Below are 23,216 nucleotides of genomic sequence, written 5' to 3'. Positions count from 1 at the left end.
AACTTGGTATTCTACCCGTTATGTGGGAGACGTCGACTACCTGAGCTATTTAATCCTGCGTGTCATGAATTTTCTTTCCAATGTTTTTTGCAGTTTTTCAGTGGTTCATGTTTTATAGTTGAAATGCCTTACAATGCTAACACTGTTGCATCAAATTTTGCGATATAATATAGCTGGGGACAAATGACATCACCCAGATGCTGAGGTTTACTTTCAAAGCACCATCACTGGCTACAACTCAAACACCAGCCGCTGTATCACATCTTGATGAGTGATGTAGTTTTATTTGAAGTGCAGGGTTTGCCATATTCCATCAATGCCTCTATTATAATGTACTACAAAGGAATGTTTGTGGTCGCTGAAGGTAAGGAAGCAGAGAGAGTCGAGCCCCTCTACAGTGCAGTCCAGAGATGACCATATATCCTAATGATGATCAACAAGAAACAGCCAAAACACTAATTACAAGGTCCAGTGTCCTTGTGAGAGTTTTGTTGTATTCCTGGCATGAAATCAGGTGCATTGTTATTGGATGTTGGGCTCTGCCAAAGTTATACCTTTTGGCTGATTATCTTTGTGATGGATAGAATCACTGGATGCAGCCACTGGGCGAACAGTGTCCGGTATAATGGAATCTTAGTCTTTTTGCAGATGATTTGATTCTGTTGGCTGCATGGACCTGGGACACTCAGCTGAGTGTGAAGCAGTTGGGATAAGAATCAGCACCTCCACATGAGGCCATGGTTTGGCAACTAAAAATGTGGACTGCTCCGTCTAGGTTCAAGTGAAGGGGTATCTGGGTGTTGTTCATAGGTGAGGGTCAGATGGAGCATTAAAACCAACAGGAAGATTGGTGAAGTGTCAGCACAGTACGTTCCAAACCTCGCTTAGGGTCAAACGTTTTTGGTAGTGAAAAAAGAATAAGATTGCAGATCCAAGCTGCAAACAGGAGTTTCCTCTGCAGGCTGACTGGGCTCACCCTTAGAGACAGACTGAGGAGCTCAGACTTCAGGAAGGAACTCTGATTAAAACCACTTCCCTTTTTCATTGAAAGAAGCCAGTTCAGATGGTTCAGGTATCTGATCAGGATGCCTCCCAGACCCCTTCCTAAAGGCCAATTCATACACTCTGCATCCGGTGGCCATGAGGGTCAGCGTGACATAAATGCCCACATCCGCCCATGTCTGTGAGGATCCATGTAGACCCCTCTGCAGACGTTTGCATGCAGCCCAAAATTTGAAAGCTACCACCAGATGTGAATCCCCATCGCCAAAAATGGTTTGATGGGTAAATCAGGAATCCATTCATATAAAGGCGGACTATAACCCTGATTTGGCCTTGTCAAAAGTACAGAACATCTTCCTTCTTCCTCTGTTGTCTTGGCACAAAGGGTGGAACCTTTGTGATGTTTTATTCTTGGAAGCTACAAGATTGCCGATCAGACAAATACTAAAATACATGAAATAGGAAAAATGATTAAACATCAAAAGACACAAATCCTTGCCTCCTTGGGCCAGATCAGCATTTGACAATAAAACATTGCTATATTTTATCAATCAGCTGATAAACAGCAAAATGATGACCTTAAGAGGGGATGTATCATGCTCATTTCCAGGTCTATTTTTATATTCTAGGGCTTTACTGTAATATCTTTGCATGATTTACAGTTCCAAAACTTATTTATCTTGTACAGGCTCATTACACAGCCCCTTTTCTTATTCTTTACTGTAATGTTATCTCCTCAAATACATCTGCACAAGTTCAAACCGGAATCAGACGAGGAACAAATGTGGACAACACCAACCATGGGACAACCTTAGCAACCAAGGAATTGAAGGTTGTTTATCAGGAAAGAGCATGTTGAAGCCTTGGCTTCTGTCTTTCAGGGAGAAGTTTTACATACATTCACATATTGTTCTGGAACATAGACATCATAACAGTATACATTATAAATGACAGAAAATCCTAAAAAGCACTATGTCCCCTTTAAATACACTGTACTTCAATGTGAGCACTACAGTACAGTCGCTGTATTGGTTTATGTGAATGTTTGTCTATCCCACTAGTGTATGTCCACGGTCATCACTTTTACCCATGGTCAGTTTTATTACCCTGGTAAGAGTTAGATGGCACTGTAGCATGAAGCATACATGCTGCTGCTATGGTTACCAGCAGTTTGTGAACTAATTTAGAGCAGTGAGAAACTGCTGATCACTACTATGTTTGAGGTTTCCTCCTATTGGCTTTAACTTCTAGGCCAACTAGAACTTTTGTCAATGATCATAGTACTGTACAATTGGAGTTACACAGCTGCAGATAAGCTCTTCATGTAGATATACTGTTGATGTTACTGTTTGGGATGTTCTGTAGATGGTTTGATGTTTTAATTAACTGCCTGATGGGCCAAGACACACTTTTGTGAAGAATTGATTTGATTGTATTTCACAATTATTTTCTGTTTCACTGTTATCTGCGTGGGATCAATGCCGTCCGTGTAAAATAGGAAGAAAAAATGTGTTGCTTGAGGAGCGTTGCATTGGCTTGGAAGTAATCTTCTGTATTTTTGTGGGTGAATGATCTCTGTGTATTTTTCTAGATACCAATGGCAGAGTTTGGATTATGGGTGGGTGATGTGGACAGTGTTCATACCATTGTAATTATCTCACGACTTATGTCACTTTCAGGAACACACATGGGATCAGTGGTTAGGTTAGTGTTAGGTATATGTAAGCAGTATGAATGAATACCCCATAAGTGACTCAAGTAGAAAAATGTGTGTGTGGTTGTGTGTATACCTTGCCATGTTGGCCCAGCCTCTCATAGCAGATAACCACATCCTCCCAGAGCTCCAGCTTTTCATACATGAGCAGAGCTGAACTCATGCAGCCGAGGTCTGTCAGCAGGCTGGCCAGCTGTTTCTGTAGACGAGAGAACAAGACTGAGTCCCCACTTCCACCTGGATTAACACGATGATCTGTATCTGATATATTATCTGGATAATGACATCCAATCTGTGAGCTTTGGATTGACACCTGCTATTAATGAGATCTTTTGTTATCCTGACTCTACCCACATTTTGATCAGATATCAACATGCAAATGAGTTAGGCTGGACTGGCGGACTTGTTAACAAACATTCTGCATTCCTGGTGAATATGAGCAATGCTGTGGATGGGTGTCATACAATTTTTCAATAAGGGAATACCTACAGCGACCAGTACAATTTGTAGCTTTTGCCAGGCTTACTTAAGCTAGCATGAAGTTAGGAGTGGGGTTGGGTGAGCTTTCAGCCTGTTGAGTGGTTGTCTTTTTAAGAATGTGGTCATGCTGTTCAGATTGCATTTACACGTCGCTGAGATCTGATCAAAATGTGATGTGGTCCAGATGTGTTCTGAGTGTATTTACTAAAGCCCGACTGATATATTAATCAGCTGATATTATCGGCTGATATTGACCTCATGACAGATATATTGGTATCGGTGTTTTTTTGCTCTGCTTTTTTATTCAGTTTTTGTTAGTAAAAGTTTGTTAAAGTGCAAAACATCATGGCCTCCATTAGATATCTTTGTCACAAGTGTTTGAAAGACGTATTTGAGGGATTATTACAAAAAAACGTGTGTTTTCTTAAATACAGGATATATACATAAATTCTTTTTTGCACTGATCTCTCAAATATGACTTTCCAACGCTTGTGACAAAGTTATGTAATGGAGGTGATATCAACCAATATATATCCATATCAAACATTTTTAACACCCTAATATCGGTATCGGCATCAGTCCCAAAAGTCCAGTATCAGTTGGGCCCTAGTATTTACACCTTGCATTAATATGCTATCTGTATCTAGATATCCCAAGAGGCTACAATCACACCAGCAGCTCTCTGAAGCTGTTAGTATGCATGTTCACAATGAAAATGCTAACATGGTGATGTTTATTATGGTCACTATCTTAGTTTGGTGATAGAATGTCACTGGTTTGCAAGTATTTGGTCATAAACCATTTTTGTAAACGTAAAATTAAGTTTGACCTGATTAAAGCACTCAATGAGAAGTCAGTAAATCAGTATGATTCATCCTCATCTACAAAGTCTTACAGCAATCCATCAATTATCTCCTTAGATGTTGGAGTGGTGAATGACCAACAGACCTTGCTGTTCCTGGAGCCACATCACAAGCATGGATAAAAAATTCAGACAAGGACTTTAATGGTGATTATTACGTTTCTGCAGTTATGTATGTTCAAAATACCTGCAAGTTCATTTTTATACTGCTGTGACATAAATAGAAAAGAAAGGCCAACTGGAAGGCAGGTAATCAGTTGAAACATTGACAGCATGCTTTAGATAATGGTCAGCAGTGATTTAAAAATATACTGTATGTGATATGTAGTTATTGGCCTGAAATGTACCAAATCAACAGTATGTAAACAATAAAAATGCCCCTCACTTCAAAAGGTGTAAAAATGAAATAGTTTCACATGGAAACAAAGCACAACACACAGATATATAAAGCCCCCCCCACAGTTATAAAAAAAGGCCTTCAGTGCTTTGTTACATGCAGGTCTCGGCTCTCTAGTGTGGAGAAAATGCATCAGATTGCCTGCTGCAATCCTCCGCCTCAACCTACTTTCAAGTCCCCAGGCAGCAATAGGGACTCTTCAATTCCAGCTTTATTGCTGTTATCAGTTATTACACGCCGCCTGGGCGATGTGTCCTCCACCAACTCATCTCCCCCCCCCCCCCCCCCCCCCCCCCCTCTCCAACACTCCTCCCCCTTCAATCTCTTGGACAAGTCGAAATCTTTCTATTACTGCTAATTCTACTTACTGCTCTTCCCTATCCTGTGCTGTGTTACAGTGTGTTATGATGCTTTGTGGTTCAGCAGATGTGTCATGCAGTTTTCTACAGCCCCAGTGAGACCTTACATATCACATTTGCTTCAACTTATGTGTTACAAACAATTCTTAGGATTAGCTTTTAAAGTAAAATGAGCTTTACTTTCTGTCTGAACAACACCTCAAAATGCCTCTAGTGTATAATGGAGTTGAGGGGACATTCAGTGGATCCGTCCTGCTCTTTACTGGAAATGAGATGATCTTGGTTTGTCCTTCCCTTATCAAGCAAAAAAAGAAACATTTCAATCTAACCTGTGTGTCGCATATCCACTTAACTTACTTCTCAGGAAACATCTGTATTCTTATTATGGTTAACCTGCAGCGCTAACTGTTTCTTACCTGCAATACAAAAATCATTTGGCATTTTCTCCCCATGTTTTCTAAATAGATCATTGACTGCTGTGGATTTCCTGGGACATGTAAGCTTTTATCCATATTTTGTCCCATTATAACATGATGCTGAGTTGCCAGGATATTATGTATGGTGCCATTAAATACATACTTAAGGATTTTTATTTTTATAAACTGGAGACAGCTGGATACTATGTTTTCAACCAACTCACGGAGCTAACACTGATTAGCTAGCTGCCATAGCTAGTGCTGATAAACTGTGCCAGTAAATGTCATTTCAGTCAGAAAAATGTGTGGTCGGCCCAATTTTGCCAACTTCTATATGGTATCAACAACTCATCGCTTTAAAATAAAATATCATTATAAGCTGCATATATGCTGTGATAGATTGGTAACCTTCACAGTTGTAGCAACAGTAACTGAAGGGGAGCTTAGCAAGGGGTCAGTAGTTTTTGTAATCAAACTGAAGTACCATTAATCAATGTCTTGACACCATTTCATTATTAAATGCTACATGTGCCTGAATTACTCCATCGGGCAGGTCAGTGGACAATAGATGCACATTTACAGAAGCCTAGCAAAAACCATGTCTGTTCTTGAGATGGTCAGAGCATTTAGACTGCGAGCCACTGAGGTTCCTCAAATCCAACAGAAATGCAGATGAACAGAGCCAGAGCGCTGACTGCAGTCTGAAATAATGATATAACACAGTAGGTTTGCTTTATACATTTCCAAAATAGCCAAAGAACCCTAGAGATCTTGAGAGCTATGTTGAATGCACAGGGTGGAGCTGCCAAAGAGCTGTCCTTTCTGAGCACCTGAAGAGAAGAGAAAATGTACAAGTGCAGAAAAACAAGTCTAAAATTCTTCACTAATGGTCATGAACCTCAAACCCTGCACTGTTCAGAATCAACAATACACTAATGTTTAAAGCTGATGTTGTATTATGTCTTATTAACAATGGGGCATATTGACAATAAATGATATGTACAAAATGGAAAGGGTCTGTCTTCTGAGAAGCATTCATATACACAGGCCATTGAATTACAAACTGTGTAAACTGGGCCAAAAGGAACATTTGACCTGATGGTTGGATAATACTAAAAGTCGCCAAAATCATTAGGTATCATCTTGCGAGGGATACCCACAGCAAATATAATGACTTTGTGATCAGTATTTATCTGTAACAACTGTCTGTATGCAACAATTACGCCTTCACAAATGTTGTGTTACTACTAGGCATGCTAGCAGTGTGGCTGGAGGGATAAGCAATGTTGTTCAGTCCAACATTTTGTCCAGACTGAAATATTTATTGGATAGATGGCCATAAAAATTTCAAAAGGTTCCCAGAGAGCGAGTTCTACTGCCTGCGGTGATTCTTTTCCTCTAGCGTCACCAGCAGGTTGATACCCTTGGCTTTTTAGTGAACTGTCTTGACAGCAAATGGATTACCGTGAAATTTGGTAAATATATTCGAGGTCCCCAGAGGATGACTGCTGATCTGCTGACTTTTGCTCCGCGGCCGTTAGACATTTTTTTTTGCCTTGTCAATTAAAATATGTGGTGTGTGTGTTATGTGTTGCGGTTAAGAAACACTTGGCTGAATGAGATGAACAACTGAACCGTTGTTTTAATACCTGAACAACCCATCTGGGTTGAGCATTGCAGCAGTAGAAGATTTTGAGGCGCTCGTTCACGGGACAGTTCTTGTCTTCGAAGTGGTCTGCTATCACCTGGAAGAGAAAAAACAAGAGATGAGAGACCGAGAATACAAAATGTACTACATGTGGCATGGCAACAATTATTCCACCACACCATGACTTTGAAACTTTCATCAACTGAGCTGTGATTGTAGCAGATATAATACCAGCCCCCTCTATCGACCGCTGTTGCTCATGTCTGATATACGCTGTGATCGGCCTCTGAGTATTGACAGGGTTACAGGATGAACACAAGGGTCATTAGGTACTAAATGGCCGATGACAGGGAACATTCACTGAGACAAAGAGCAAACAGTGAACACAACTCTCTTGTGAGGCTGCCTTGTCAAATTGCCCACAGCTGTTCAGCTGTTCCAGTCTCCTACAACAGCAGAGATACACATATTCTTTTACTCAAATGGGACAATAATTCTCTGTAAGATCTTGACAGGAGGAACAAACTGATGCTTCTTTGCCATTTCCTTCTCCCATGGTCCTGCAGCAGGTTAACACCCTTCTCACACAGCTCAAACTGATCAGCTGTCAAGATTAAAAAGAAGAAAGCTTTCTGACACTCAAACACAAAATGTTCCCTCTGTGGTTCCTTCTACCTTTCAAAAGAGATGGGACATGTCAATCACATACTGAATACTCGTGTCTCATAGTCGATGCTGAGCACATTTCTGAGTGTGGAGAGACAAGAAATCTACAGTTTATCCACAAACTTTGGCTGAACTTGCATATGTTTGACTGCTACATGAAATATAAGCCTTCGTGACGATAGGAAATGGAACAGGAGACAATGAGGATGACTCATTTAAAAGCATTCATATGAATCTATGTAGTGCAGCTGGTTTTTTTTCTTAATGTTAGCTGCATAATATAAACACAATGTGCCATTTAAGGGATTCAGGTAAACCAGCAGTGAATAAAAATAGAACATATTTATTATACACTAGGGTTCAACACTGTGACAGCGCAATGTGGAGAACTTGTGCAGCTGAAAATCATTCCACTAAATGACTGGTAGTGTATTTCACAGTGATTAGAGTGTACATTTACAGTGAGATCAATATACCAGCTGGCAGACGCATTTGGCAAATAATGACTATTAAATCACATTTGTGCGTTCACTGCTGACATGATGGGAGCTCCTCACTGATCACTGATCAAGATGTACATCTGTAAAGGTAATCAGCTGATTGCCACTACAGCTAAAATTATGTTTGGGATGTTTCCGTTTTGCAATACGTCATCTTAAAGTAAGTTCAAAACAGATTTTCAAGCTGGACCTTATTTTTATTTTTATTTTTTTTTAAATCAGCTCTCACCTTGTTGATAGATTCTCAGTTATTTTCCAGCTCCCTCTGAATAATGTTACTCTTATTTACCTCTCCACTGTAGCAAACTCTAGTCTAGCAGCCAGCAGTAAAGCAGTGTAAACTGATGGGCTGCAAAAAAAACAACTTAGTTATGAAACTGAAGTAGACTTAACGTGAATCTATACAACAGTCTGAGATAATGTCCTCAGGAGGCAGCTATGCAGGGGCTGCCACAGATCATATGCCTCCATTTTTAGCATGGCAATGTCCACGGACTCTGTGAGTGGAGCATTTCATGTTTCTGAAGCATGACATTTATTTGTGATGTATATAAATTGTCTACATTTATTGACAATTGACTTTGAATTAATATATCATGACAGTTCATTTGCTACTCTGTGTATGTAAGTTTATATGAGAGAGAGAAAAGCAGAATAGTATATACTATAGTAGCTCTTATTTACTACCTGCTTTTTTATGAAACAGTAGAAATACAGAATCCACATTACAAAGTAATCTACTGTGAATATGCACCTGCATGGTTATTTAAACACAGTTGTCTATGTTGGTGCACTGCAGCATTGATGTAGTATAACACATAAGCTTACTAACATATTGTAAGCTAGCTAAACCAGACTGACTTATGTTGGCTGACTGATGTGTTTTCTGGGAGTATTTTAACATGACATTACTTCCTTTGGGTGGTCATGTGACCCAGACTAACCAATAACAGACAACATAAGCAGAAAACAAAAGCTCACAAATCAATATATTGTGTTTAAAGGTGTAAAAAACACCATCTACACCAAGTATTCATATACTACATTACTACTACATCAATAAAAAAAACAACTTCCTGTATAACCTCTTAACACAATAAAGGCCTTATTTTAACCACACATGCAATGACCAGCGTGGTAGGCCTGGTACTGTACACTGTGTACAGACTGTGTGAGCATCTCCATATGGACCTGCTATTTTGGTTCAACTGTGTGCAGGCAGCCGAAGCTGAATATAGATGAGCAGGTGTGGTGATTATTGAATACTGTCTCAGCCAGTCAGATCGTTGCTCTCATAGCTCTCGAACAGATGTGCCAATCACAGTTGAACGTGATAACGACAGCTCTACACACAGAAAGCTTCTTTTTTTTTCCAGGAAATGTCTGGATGATTCATACATCACCGCACATCTGCACCCAAACACAGATGGAGCAGTTTTTTTCTGATATAATGTATCACACCTCTACACAGTCACGTAGTTTAGTAATGCTCTGCAGTGTGTTTCATGGAGGATGACCCCGCTAACCTGACGTCTCCTTCATAAAAAAAAGCTGAATATTGAGTTTCAACCGACCGGTCTGATGTGTGTACTGTAGAGGTGTGTGTGTGGTTATTCTGTAGCAGCCTGGCGTCATCAGGTGATTTAACGGAGGTAAACACAGTGAACGACTGGCGCTTCACTTCTCAGAGGCTGCAGATTTATCGACATATCAGTCCTGCTGCCTTCAATGGACTGAAGGAGAAGCTTTTCATATAGTATAAAGCAGATACTGTAAGAACCACACACATTTATTTATAGATCAATGCAGGATTATAGAATGACTTTCTTGATTTGACCACATTAAATGTTATTTTCTGGAGAGTGTTTATTGGAAATAAATGAGTTATACTTTTGTCTGCAGAGAGTATTTAGTCTGAGCCTGTTGATATAATCACCAAATCAGCACGGATTGACGTAGAGCCTGTTTTTAGCGCAAAATCTAGGACCAAATGTTTTCAGTGCTTAACACAGCATTATGTTGATTTATGTTGTATTTCAAAGTTGTTTCCAGTTTGTACAGAGAAAAAAGGATAGAGTGTGTCTCACTTGTTCAGTCTGGACCATTCCTAGAAAAGCACTCACAAGCACAACTACATAAAGTACATCTTTAAAAAAAAAAAAAAAAAAGAAGACATTTAGGGCTTACAACTGTACTCTCCTGTGCCCAGACTCTAGCCTGAAAATGTTCTGAGAGATTCAGAGAAAAAAAAAAAAAAAAAAAAGGGCAATCCATGTTTTTATTTCTTTCAGCTTGAGTGACTCATTTTCCTGCCAGGTGTTTGAGTCTTATAGCTTCTTCACCGGCTTTTTTCAAAATCCCATAATGCCGCCTGCGCTCCCGTCTTTCAAGGATGTTATTGATCAACTTCCAAAATAACATTTGGAGCCGAGTTGGATTAATGGTTCTGTTTGTGCTCCGGGTTGTTTTGAAAGGGAGAACAAGGTTACTCAATGACTCGCTGGCAGCGTGATCTGAATTGAGCTCTGCAGCTCTTTTAATTTTGTTAATGAACTCGCTGGTAGTCTCGTTCTGTGAAGTGAAGGATAAGACGGCCACATTCAATCTCACCTCTTTCAATTCGTCTCCAAAACTGTCCAACCTGAGCTCTCCCTCCAATATACTCATTTCTTATCCTGTCCATCCTCGTCAGTCCCAACAGAAATCTTGGCATCTTCGACTCAGCCACCTCCAGCTCCACCGCGTCTTTTTGTCAGCGCCACCGCCTCCAAACCATACAACGTAGCACTGTATTACATAACATAACATCTTGTAAACCTTTACTCTTGCTGGAACCCTTCTTCACCTCTCCCAGTTACTTTGAACAGTTGACCCCCAAGTACTTACCCAGCTTCACCATCTCTACTCCTTGCATCCTCACCATTCTGCTGTCCTCCCTCCCATTCACATGAATGCATTCCATCTTTCATTCCTATTCTCTCCAGAGCATACCTCCACCTCCCCGGTCCTTCTCAACCTGCTCCCACTACAGATCACAATGTCATCCACGAACATCATAGTCCATAGAGACTCCTGCCTGATCTCGTCTGTCAACCTGTCCATCACCATTTCAAACATGAAGCTGATTCTTGATGTTATGACAACCTCCACCTTGAAACCTTTCGTCACACTGTCTTCATATACATCTCCCACCACTCTTACATATTTCTCCAACACTTCTGAATTGCTCATACAATACTACACCTTCTCTATCTCACGATGCAGCTCCTTTTGACCTTCCCTAAGTCCCATTTGAGATCGCTTAACATTAGCAGCTATCACAGAAACTAAAATGAAGATGGATTTTAAATAAAAGCTATCATAGCCGCCATAGACTTGCTTTGCTGCAATAAAATTGTTAAAATAACTACTGTCCGACAGTGTCAAAATATGATATTTCATAGATCCTTGTACACATTTCTAAATGTTTAGTTACCGGCCCTCAATTTCTTCCAGAAGAACTACAACTACAGATCAGTTACTGCCAATATTTATTATGCCTGGATTCATCTTCAGTCTCTACACTAAGATACAATCATAACGATATCATGAAAATAACTAAAATTCATTAGATCAATGTTTTCACTGCCTAACATCTTCACTGGACAGCTGTCTGAAGCTGTTCATAATCCCGTCTGTCTATTCAGTCTATAGCTGGCATTGTTGGGTTGGCATCTCATGTCTCACTGCAGTCTTGTTTGTGCAACTGCAAAACAGGATGAGATCTGTATGGCAAGAGGCACCTCGAAATATGATTCCCATATGCTGGCTATCATTTGTGGGCACATGATACATACAAATGAATTCTACAATAACCTGTTTTGGTTTTAGAAAATACTTTCTCTGTATGGAAGGCACTTACAGGCCAAAGGTTTCCCTGAGTAATTCAGTAGAAAAGACAGATTGTGAATGCTAACATGTAAAAAGAAAAAAAAAGAAAAAGGTTTTCATGTGCTTCTGATGCTTGGACTGTTCATAAAGTTATAAACACAATCCTCACAGATATGTCCTTACCTGGGTTTGCATCATGGCTCTCTCAACACACCTGGATTTCTCTTTTTCCAGTCTGGCCCTGAGGGAAAGCGCTGTGACCTGCACAGCCCAGAATTTAGGCTGAGACAGTATACACTGCAGAGACACACAAAGAGAAATATTTTAGTCAAAACAAATCATGATATGAGATTACAAGTTGTTTAGTTGTAGTGATTTAACAGAAGTCAGGTTTGGCTTGTTTAGTCTTCTGAGGGTCCTGGTCTGCTCTGGTCACATAAGACCAAGATCTTCCTCCGAATTATAGATTATTTATCAGTTATATCAATTATTCATCAATGATAATTCTACAGACTACATTTGTGTCTTTTTGGTCAGGGTACAGGGCAGCAGCACGGAAAGCATGGAAAGCTTATGTTATGTAATAATACACATTTTTGTAACATTGTGAGATATGGATGCATGAGAGTGGCCAACTGCATATGAGTGCAAGAGCCATTTGCCATCGTTCATCATGGAGAACAGTATATGATAACCTTTATCCAAGAAGTATTTCGGTTGATTTCCATTTGTTACCTAAAAGAGCCAAAACAAAAGAAACCTCAGTGTGCACTTCTTGAGATGACAAGGAGTAGAGATCAGGCTGGTGAGCCACACTGTGACCTTGCTGAGGTTTAATACATTTAGTGTATGTGATGGTCTGTTAGTAGCTGGTATGGCCATAAAGCTTGGTAGTGATTCAGTCCCCTAGACATAAAACTAATCAGTGTACCAGTACTATTTGTGCCATTGCCCAGCTGAATACCAAATGTGGCACATCTGAACAGTGTACTATGTGAACCAAGAGAGAAATTGTGCTGTAGCCACCGACCAAATATAGTACGAAAAATCTGGAGAATGTAGTGATGACCTTAAATATGCAAAAAAGAGTGTTCCATATTTTGCATTCATGGTTGGTGGACCAAATTTAGTTTCATTGTAAGAATGTTTTGGTTTATTTTCCTAATAAAGCACTGTAAAACCAAAGCTCAAAGTCACGTAGCCTGCAGAGCACATATTCAACAGTACAGTACAGCGCTGTGATGCAATCTGAATACAAAGCATTGATTTCAGTACCCTCTTAAACACCAGCCTCCTACAGCATATCTGCATAGCGTCACATTTAACCCCAGAGAACTGCACACTGGGGGCCGACTGCCAAGCGACAACCTACTGAAATTAACCAAGAGTTTCAAAAGCATCCCAGAACTTCACTCTGCTGCATGAGATCATTTAAAAAAAGCTGAACTTCCACAGCTGTTGCTTACTACCATTTCTTAGCCCTCTTTAGATGGAAAAAAAAAATCAAAGAAAAACTGTGATATAGTGCAGAGGTCTCAACAACACACCACACAACCTGTTGGCAAAAAAATAACAATACATAAGGCCTAAGTTCCCTTTTTCCTCTCTTTTTCCACAATTAGAGCAACAAAGAACCTAGCTGTCTGCGTGCTCTGCAGTGACAAGTCAAGCAACAAGCTTCAGTGAGAACACCTAATTATTAAAAACCTATTACAGCCTAAAAGTCTTTATCTGTGTGCTGTGGTGATAATCTGCTGTATAATAGCCGTGGCAGCTTAGTGGTGCAGCTTTAGATGAGCTGATTAAAGAGACATGGCCGAGGGATTCTCCAGCAGATACACTGGCAGGTAGACAGCAGGGAAGATGACTCTACCTTTTTATCTCAACTCGGGTTTTGTCACGACTTTAATGAGAGCAAGTTATACAAGAATGACTTTATACATTCAGTATATTGATGACGATGGAAATACGCAATGAAAGTGATACATGGTTTTACGTGATATGAACAAACACTAATGATGTTTGTGGATGCTTAGCGACTCTTGCTGGAGTCATTAGTGCAACAGTAAATTGTCCTAATTATGCTAGTTATTCCTCTAGCTAAATCAATCATAGAGCAATTAAAACCAAATGATAAGGCATGCTAAGCATTTGTCATGCGACTGTTAACATAAATGAGCAATAAGCGTTTCTCAAAAGCAATGAGACAAGTTAGTTTACTATCAAACTACCATATAAAAACTTCTCATGAGATCAAATGTGTTTGGAATGACTAGGATTCCTTTTTTCTCCTGTACCTCACATGTTGGAAAATGACAGGAATGACCAGCTGCAAACACTCAGTTTGTTTCACTGACCATTAATCTATGTTAAAATGTTGTAGTATGTTGATGATGACATGTTTTATATTCTGCATTGTTTGATATTATCAGAATAAAGATTCAAAATATTGTTTGCCTCACTAAATACATTGGAAAGAGATTTTTAAGGGATGTCCCTATCAAGTCATTTGGGCCCCTGTCTGAGAGATGTAACATTATACTTTGAGTGCTGATACCAAGTCTGATCCTATACTTACATCTACCTAAATTACACAGCTGTTGGGTGCCTGGTAAGTTAATATGCAGCTTATCAAATTTGGCACACATTATTTTAGTTATTGGATCCAAACACATTGTTTCAAAACAATTAAGTTATTGTTATATAGTTTAGTTATTGAATGGTATACAAGGTTTAACTGAAAGACACTGTTGATGGTGTTGGAACTAGGCTGGCCATGAACACAATTGTGCTTAATGAAAATGTTAGCACGCTGTTGTTTGAGCAGATAGATTTTTGCCACAAGTTCATCTACTGCAGAGGTGCATGGAGAGTGGAAATAGTCAGAAGAACTCTGGCAAAACTTTGCGGTAATCAGCGTTTAAAAGCACTCATGCCCGTGCCAACCCCTGCATTTCTGATTGTCTGACTACTTGCGGTTCTATCCCGATCTAACTTCTTTATAGCAATGTCACCACACTCCCAAATCTCCAGTAATTAATTTGGTAGGTGCAATGGAATTACTGACAGGAATAACCAAAACTATAGAGATAACACCCAAGTTACAATGACTGGAATTATCCTTTAAAAAAGTGTAAGATCACCAACTTCAGTGAGATTTAGTCTGAGTCTTATGAAGATTATAGCTACTTAGTAGTCTTAATGTTCCTCAAAAAAAAAAAAAAAAAAATCATCTTCAGTGTCTGCATAGCTTCATCTGAGTGTCTATAATTTTAAGAGACAAGGACACATTCAATGCCCAAAGCACCTCTCTCAACGATGTGACTCGGTGTAGAGAGACACTGTTTTGTTTGGTAGCAGACTTGACTTGGCAGGGTGAGGAATAATTTGTTTTGAGGTGCTGGGTATGGTGATCAAAACTGAGCAGACGGGAAAGGCATCCAGTCTGAACCTTGTGGGACGTGCTGCACGCTGTGCACTGAGCTGTATAAATACATTCAGATGTGACAGAGGAGACATGGCAAGCTGTGTCAGATGGGAGCAACGCTGAATTTTGTGACTTGGCAGTGATTTTTCAGTGGAATATAGAGATGATGTACAATCTATTAATTTGTCATTAACTGCTGAAGGCTGTAAATTCTCACATGGCCTTCATTTTCCAAAACTACAGAGAAAACCAGGTCTTAATTTCCAATTTTCCCCTGTTTTAAATGTGTTTTATTCCATTTTAACTTGCTGCTGTCAGTATAATTTACATTTACACATAACTAAATCCTTCAGTATAACAACAGTGTCATGTTATACTAACCACTCTGCTGCTTTCAGAAATACTGTAGTCATTCACTAATTATTTCCACTCGCTTCTACCTTACAGTTAAAAAAAAAAAAAAAAAAACCTCTGTTAAGTTATCATCAAAGAACACACTTTGACAGATGACACATGAAAAACCTTCCAATGGCTCAAAGTGCATAATCCCTCCCTATCCTGGTATACTTTAAATTTGAAAATCTGCAGGAAGAGTTTCACTGACAGTAACTTAATTGTAATTTTAAAAAAGCTGTTTCTGAAAAGAAAACCAGAGTGGTCAGTAAGACATGACTGTTCTACTGATGGAATAATAAATATTTAGTGGATACAAACAGTAACATTGTTAAAGAGAAAGTGAGAGCAACAGATTTGTGAGTATGGCATGACTGATAATGTGTCGAATTCAGAATTGACCATGTTGGTCTTCACAGTAGAGGTTATTCCACTACCCTGGATGGTTTTTTTACCCAGCACTTCTTAGCAGCTTGAGTACATTTTCAAGATAATACCAAATCCACTTGAAACGTCCAACACTTTTTTTTTTTTCTTGTTTCTTTTTTAAATGTATCTTCATCATACACATGACATAAAAAATGTTCTGTACATGAAGAAAGCAGCACTGAGCTGGGCAGACCAGAGATATATGGTATGACTGCCATAACAGCTCCAGGGCAATACATTAAACTCCACACCCACTTATACTTCTTCTCTCTGACTCTGGATATCCAAAATCATTATTTGTCTTTCAAAATGGACATGTTCCTTCACCTCAGTGTTGATTTATCAGCCGTTTATGAGCAGTATAATAGGTTGGATCAGACAGACAATCAGACAGATAGACCTGGACACAAGTCAGATGCCTAGAGCCTCTTTGTTTGACTTCCAGCAGCTGTTAGTGTGTTGATGAGCTGGATCATCCCACTGCCTTTGCCTAAGGAACCGCTGGACCTCTTTTCTACAAGATGTGGATAAAAACCAAAAGGTTTTGGCAGTCGGGCAGCTTTCCTCTCTTGGAGATGACATAACCTGATTCATATTGGTAGATACAGTGCCTTTCAAAGTGACTGCTGCTGTATATGGGTGAAAAGCCTTAAAGGGAAGCCTGCGTAATAACTGACATCAGCACTGCCTCCAGATGGTCCTCCGAGAAGGCGGCATAAGTCGGGTATCGATGAAGACAGCCAGACATGTGACAACCATCTAACCAGCCTGCAGATTCCTGGATCTACATGTAGGCTGGGAAGATGCCTGCTCACAGAGCCAGCAGCTGCCTGCAGCGTTTCAGTCCCACGTAGTGACAATACAACATAGGTTGCCAGCTCATTGTTCAAACTGAGCTCACAGCTGGATGGATGGATGGATGGATAACCACAGACCAACTTTGGAGAAAGTGATGAGCGCAAAATAGGCTGAATACTACATGTCAAATCTGTACCCAAAAACTGATTTTTTTTCAACCCACAGTTTCATCTGGGTTGCACCATTTCACGAAATATGGACAACTGGATGTATGTTCCATTTTCTCACCACAAACCAGGACGTAATAATTCAAATAATAAAATAAGCTATTTAAAAATGTATTTTGTGGTTTATTTTCAACTCTTCTGTCTCTATTTGATTGACAGCAGCTGTCTGGTTGAGTTCTGGCACCAGAATGACAGACCTGCTGTCGCCACATTGGCAGCCAGTGTATTGTTAGTAGTGGTATTGAAGATTAAGGTACTGTTGGCTGTATGGAAAAAAAAGTTCCCCATTTACTTAGATGGATAACTAACAGTATTCCATCATGAAAAAAAAAAGCAGATATGTATACTGAAGTAGACAAAAACATCTAATTTCAGTTGGATGTGATTTTTTTAAGATACTGGCAGCATGTACAACATTGTACAAAGTAAATAACTTTATTATAAAGTCAAGAGGTTATGATATGTAGCACAACAAGCTGGCAAAAACTGAAATGGAACATCTTCCTCATGCATCAGAGCATTATCTGCCTGAAGTGGAACTACTCTGACTGAAAACGTGATTGCTGTTGTTAGTCTTTGCAGCAGTTTCTAACCAACCCAATGTGCCCAAACCTTTCTGGGCCATGAACATGTCATCCACTGCAACGGTATGGCATAGTGATGGGGGTGTATGAGCTACATCAAGCTTTAGATACAAACCCAATACTTGTAGAGTTTATTAGATTTCAAATGAATTCATTAATTAATGTGGTCGAAGTACACAAGTTAATGGTTTGGCACACAGTATACTGGAGCATGAGACGTATAGTGCCCCCTTTTCAGTTCATTCAATTGAAAATCAGTTTTGAACTGTGTGAGTAGTAGAAAACAGAGTGAGAGAAGAGACTCAGCCTCTCACTTTTCAATTAGTGTCTTTATCTCCGCTCCTGCCCTTCACTTCCTTTCTCTTTAATTAACTGACTTACGTGTGGCAAAGACTGAGAGCAGCCAAGCATGAGATGGAGAAAATATTTGCCTTCGCAGGACAAAAGAGAAAAACTGCCAAAGAATAAAGTGCATTACAACTGACAACACCTTCCATCAGGGGAAAAGCTACCATTTTTACAAAGCTGGGTCAAGGATTGTTAGAGATAAAGGGCCTTTTATTCCTGTCTACCCCAAAACTACTCTGATGTAAGCATTTGAAATACCCCTTTCAGACAATCTGTGATCCAGACACTCAAGGTTGAGCTAAAATAACTGCTAAATGTTTTTCTTTAAAAAAATGACACCACTATGGTGATTTAACAGCCTATAGTGTATGTAACTTCCAAAAATCTAAAACCTCAGACGCAGACCTATTAAGAAAAACAACCTCTCTACATGGTAGTGTAGGGTTATATATATACTGTGAGTGTGCTTGTGTCCAGTGAGATCAAGAATTGTGGGTAGTTTAAGTGGATTCAGACCACAGAAGCAGCACACATGGGCTCCACCATTATTAATGGAAAATATAATGCAGAGACATAGCTAGTTAAAAATGGGGTCAATAACAGGAAATAAATCACTGATAAGAAAAATGTAAATTTAGTGTCTGAGATACTGAGCCCTGAAATATCTCTACCAAAGTACACAGCCATTCATCTAATATTTAATAAAACACCAACAACATCACCCCAAGGTGACAATACAGGAGCAGTCAGGGGATCATCAAAGCCATTACAATGTATTCTTTATAACTTTGGATGTCTACCAAACATCATGGTAGTCCATCCAATAGTCGCTGAAATATTTTAATCAGAAACAAACATATCAAATGTGTGGTGGCGCTGGAGAGTCAGAGGATCACAAAAGACATTAAGCTTCATCTTCTGGGGACCATGATTGTCTTTAAAGATGACTGGATCAATGCAGTGGACTGACTTACAGACACTGTCATTCTTAAACTTACCACTATAATAAGCTTTGATGGAATCACTGTTTAAGCATCCTGTTAAGTGCAAGTGGTGCCAGAAAGGCAAGCTCTGGCTGAAAGATGATGACTTCTGCCCAGAGCCAAGGATTTGAATTTCAGGGAGATTAGGTGCAATAATTACCAGTGTGCTTTTACATATTTCCTTTTAAACCTTTTTTTGAAAATTCTGCCAGGTTGATCTAATACAAGGAGTGTACCAACATGTCATCAGGCACTGATTGAGGCACTGATTGATACAGCAGATTGTGGACAGAAGGTGAAAGGGACCTACAGGTGCAGCTGTGGAGGGGAATCTAACCATAAATAGCTGAACCAAATTTTTATAACAATCCATCCAATGTTTGTCGAGTTATCATTTATGTCGAGGTCTGGACCCAAGTGGTGGACCAGGAATACATTGAGAATTTTATGCATTACACTGTGACTACAAGTGATCTCTTTCAAACAGCAGCCTCCGGTATGAATCACCTCAGGCAATCTGGCAGTGCTTATAGAATCTAAACATGATCATTACTTTGGTTGTGTTGGGATCTGACAAACTTTCATCATATTTAGACTTCAACTCTCTAGAATGGCTGTGTTACCATTTGCCAGCCAGAATTTCTGCTCTCTTTACCCCAAACTGGAGTGACTACACAAAGAAAAGACATGAAAGATACAACTCGCCCCAAAGCTGCAGCTCTGCAGGCTTACTCTGAATCTTTCAAAAGGAAATTGTCACAGTGCTTTCAAGAGCACTGAAGAAGCAGATAAGTACCTATCTTAATAAGTAGGGATTTGATAGGCCTATTATTTATTTTGTTAATTTAATATCCTTTTCCTAAGGTTAATGTTAGAATTATGATTCAACTTTATTCCTTTTTTTTTTTTTTAAATCCACACTGGCTGCTTTTCTTGAGCTCCAGGTGTCCAGGACTTGTCCATGTCACTGGACAGAAGCCCTTCTGTTTCCACAAATCAAGATGTGTATACACAACTTTGTACATGTTGAAAACTTCAATCAAGGCTCCCAGTTTCATTTTAGGTAATAAAGACTTTTTAGTAGATTATGTGCTTATGTACAGACCCCCTGTCCCCACTGTCCAAGCATACTGAATCAAAAGCAGACAAGAGGGACATGAGTTAAACTTTGGTTGGCTGAAACCATTATGTGAGATTGGGCCAATCTTTCAGTAAAACACAGGCACCATTGGATAAAAATTAAGTCAGGGATTCAATGGACCAAAAAGCAAAGACAAAGAAATACCAGTTGTGCTAGTATGATTAGGCCATCCTTTACTTTCCTACCACCATGCCACCTCCACAAAAACAGTTGGCATTAAAGCAAAGACCAGCTAAAGACATAGATACACCCCCAGGGAATTCTGAATGTCTTCTCTTTTCTCCACTGCTGGGCTAACCTTAACGCTGACTTGAAAAGAGAGAATCTGTCAATTCGTGAAACTAAATGAATTGAAAGCAATGCCTGCTCATTGCTCAGCTGGACCCAAGACGAGGTTGGCCTGTACCTACACTGTGGTGAGCTGATGGGAAAAGCGGGCCGAGCTCCCCAGGGTTGGCCGGAACCAGAGGCATTCAGTTTATGTTGTGGCCGGTAAGAAGCTCGTAGAGACAGAAAACCTTGGCAAATCACTTGGACTTGTGTCATTTATATATGAATATGCTTAAAAACGCTTATTATTTTTAAGCTTTCTTTTCTGTAAAGTATTATACTTAAACTAGTGTGTGTTCAACAATGTGAAACACACACATACATAGTCAGACATCAGAAGGCTAACATATGCAAGCATGCCTTCAGTCCATGTACCATAAAATAATAACACAGGCATGAAAATCTGACAATGTGATTCTACTTCTTCATTTGAACTTATGTCTTGTCTTTCAACTCTATATACTTCCTTCACTATCAAATGTCATGGAACAAAGTCCACAGTAACCTGTTAGTATCATTAAGTCTTTATGTCCCATAAACAGATCTGAGCTACATCATTATACCATCATGATAATAGCAAAATTAAGGACAATTTATTTGCTGTTAATGGGTAGGAATATATTCAAAGGTTTATATTATAAAAGCACAAAGAGCCAGCCTGCAAACTTGCCTGAGGTACAAATGCCACTGAGAAATCAAAAGGAAGCTATAATGTGATTACTTTTTAAGAGAGACTTATTTTTTACTATTTTATAGGCAACAGAACCTTTTGGCACATGACAATACCAGCCCTGGGGTTAGCCTCCAGAGATTTGCTGGTTTTTTATTTTAATTTCCTGTCCCGTCAAATTCCATCTGCCAAGCATTCTCATCAGCCTGAATGGACCTAACCCTAACCGTGCTTTCAGAGGATACTCACTGAATCGGCCAAGTAAGCTATCCCATTACTGTGCTATGACGTCTCTGGAGTGAGGGAGCGTCTCCAAACAAGCTCATAGCTGTTGAAAAAAGGTGTCTGGCTTGTCTTACAATGTTTAGCAATTTTGGCTTAGGTTTCAAAGTTGCAGTGATGGGAAAGAACAGCTGTGTCAGAATGTACCCAAGCCCTGCTCTCTCATGTGGCACTTGGGATAATAACTGTGTGGATTAGGAACTTCACTCATCGCAACAAGATGACCTTACATTTACCTGTGTCTGAGGGTAATGGGTTCACATGCTGGGTACTGCAATACAGTAACACTGTCTGAGTTTAAGCTTGTTAAAGAAGATACAGAGATTGATGCATCAATCCCATAAGGCATTTTTCCTACACCAATTCTACACCATACTTAGACTCAAAGGTTAAAGTAACTGAAATTAATTTTTCTAAATATTGTTGGTATTTGTTTTGACTTGTGCATTTATGGCACTTTTCCACTATAGAGTTCTAGCACTACTCGGCTCGACTCGACACGGTTCCAGGAAAAGTACCTACTCAAAGTGGGCGGGGTCGTCATAGCACGGCTCCACGAAACTGCCGTGACTTCGTTTTATACGCGACAAAACACAAAACACAAACAATGGAGGACATTGACGCAGTGGTGTACTTGCTGCTGTATGAGGCTTTTTGACACACACAAAGCAAGAACACTGAGCAGTATGGCTGTAACTATGGTTGTAACACTGCTGCCGGTATTTAAAAATGACGGGTTTGATTCTTTTGTCGGACGGCTCATGACTCTTCCAGTGACGACTCTCTGACCAATCAGTGGCCGGCAGTCTGTTGACGTAACATTTAGTATCGGCTCGGCTCACTTGGAACCTCACCAGAGCAGGTACTAAAAAAGTACCAGGTACCAGGTACTATCCCTAGTGGAAACGCAAAAAGAACCGAGTCGAACCGAGTCGTGCTGTAACTGTGTAGTGGAAAAGCGCCATTAGTGGGTCGAAACTGTAGTTACCCAAAGAAGATAGTTAGACTGGCTTACTAACCTCCACTTTCTGAGTGAAATAATAAAAAATGAGTCTTTCAAAATATTGATTGTTTCAAAGAGACAGACAGATTTAATTCTAATTGTTGATAGCTAACACTATGGGGACGAACAAACACCTTGTATCAATGTTTGTAGGCTATACAGAGCTATAAAAGTTCTCAGTTTAGTAGCACGCCATGGAAGTCACCAGAGTGCATCCCAGGTATGTCGTCAGTCTTCCGATGTAATGGGAAGAGCCAACCCTGAAGCTCAAGGCTTGCAGCCGTCCTAGCATTTGAAAAGGGCAATCTTTTGCGCAGAAAACAACTAATTCCAATGGAATAGCCATGATTAACAAATCTGTAATAATGTTTCATGTAGAAATCAACTTTGGTGAAGTCTGACCTGCAAATTTGCGCCAAAGATCAAATTGACTCATTGTCCAAAATGGAGGAAGCTATGGTAGCCTTTTAGCTGTGTTGGACCATCAACTTTTATTTATTCCACCACTGTTAGATCATAGACTGCTCCACAAAAGAAGTAAATAATACAAATACGTTTTTTGAATAAACTGATTTAACAAGCTTGAAAACTGTCTGATAGCAAGCACTTATGAAGCAGTTACAGTAGCAGTAGCAGTATGTTAACAGTTAGCTTTCCAGCTACAACAGTTCATCATGCAAACAGCCA

At 39.7% G+C, this 23,216-nt stretch overlaps 1 protein-coding gene across 1 annotated transcript in view; it reads right to left on the bottom strand.

Moving 5' to 3' along the window:
• ttc27 (tetratricopeptide repeat domain 27) overlaps positions 1-23,216 on the bottom strand; it is a 91,531-nt gene that overhangs the window by 22,346 nt on the left and 45,969 nt on the right. Inside the window, exons 10-12 of the mRNA XM_062429849.1 lie at positions 12,098-12,211; positions 6,880-6,975; positions 2,793-2,915 (exon numbers count right to left, since the gene is read on the bottom strand). Of these exons, the coding sequence (XP_062285833.1) occupies positions 2,793-2,915; positions 6,880-6,975; positions 12,098-12,211 (333 nt within the window). The remainder of the gene's footprint in view (positions 1-2,792; positions 2,916-6,879; positions 6,976-12,097; positions 12,212-23,216) is intronic.

This window comes from Scomber scombrus, chromosome 12, assembly GCF_963691925.1.
Source record: "Scomber scombrus chromosome 12, fScoSco1.1, whole genome shotgun sequence".
Classification (NCBI taxonomy): Eukaryota; Metazoa; Chordata; class Actinopteri; order Scombriformes; family Scombridae; genus Scomber; species Scomber scombrus.
The sequence above is the reverse complement of the archived record's forward strand: the minus strand, read 5'-3'. Positions and strand labels throughout refer to the sequence as shown.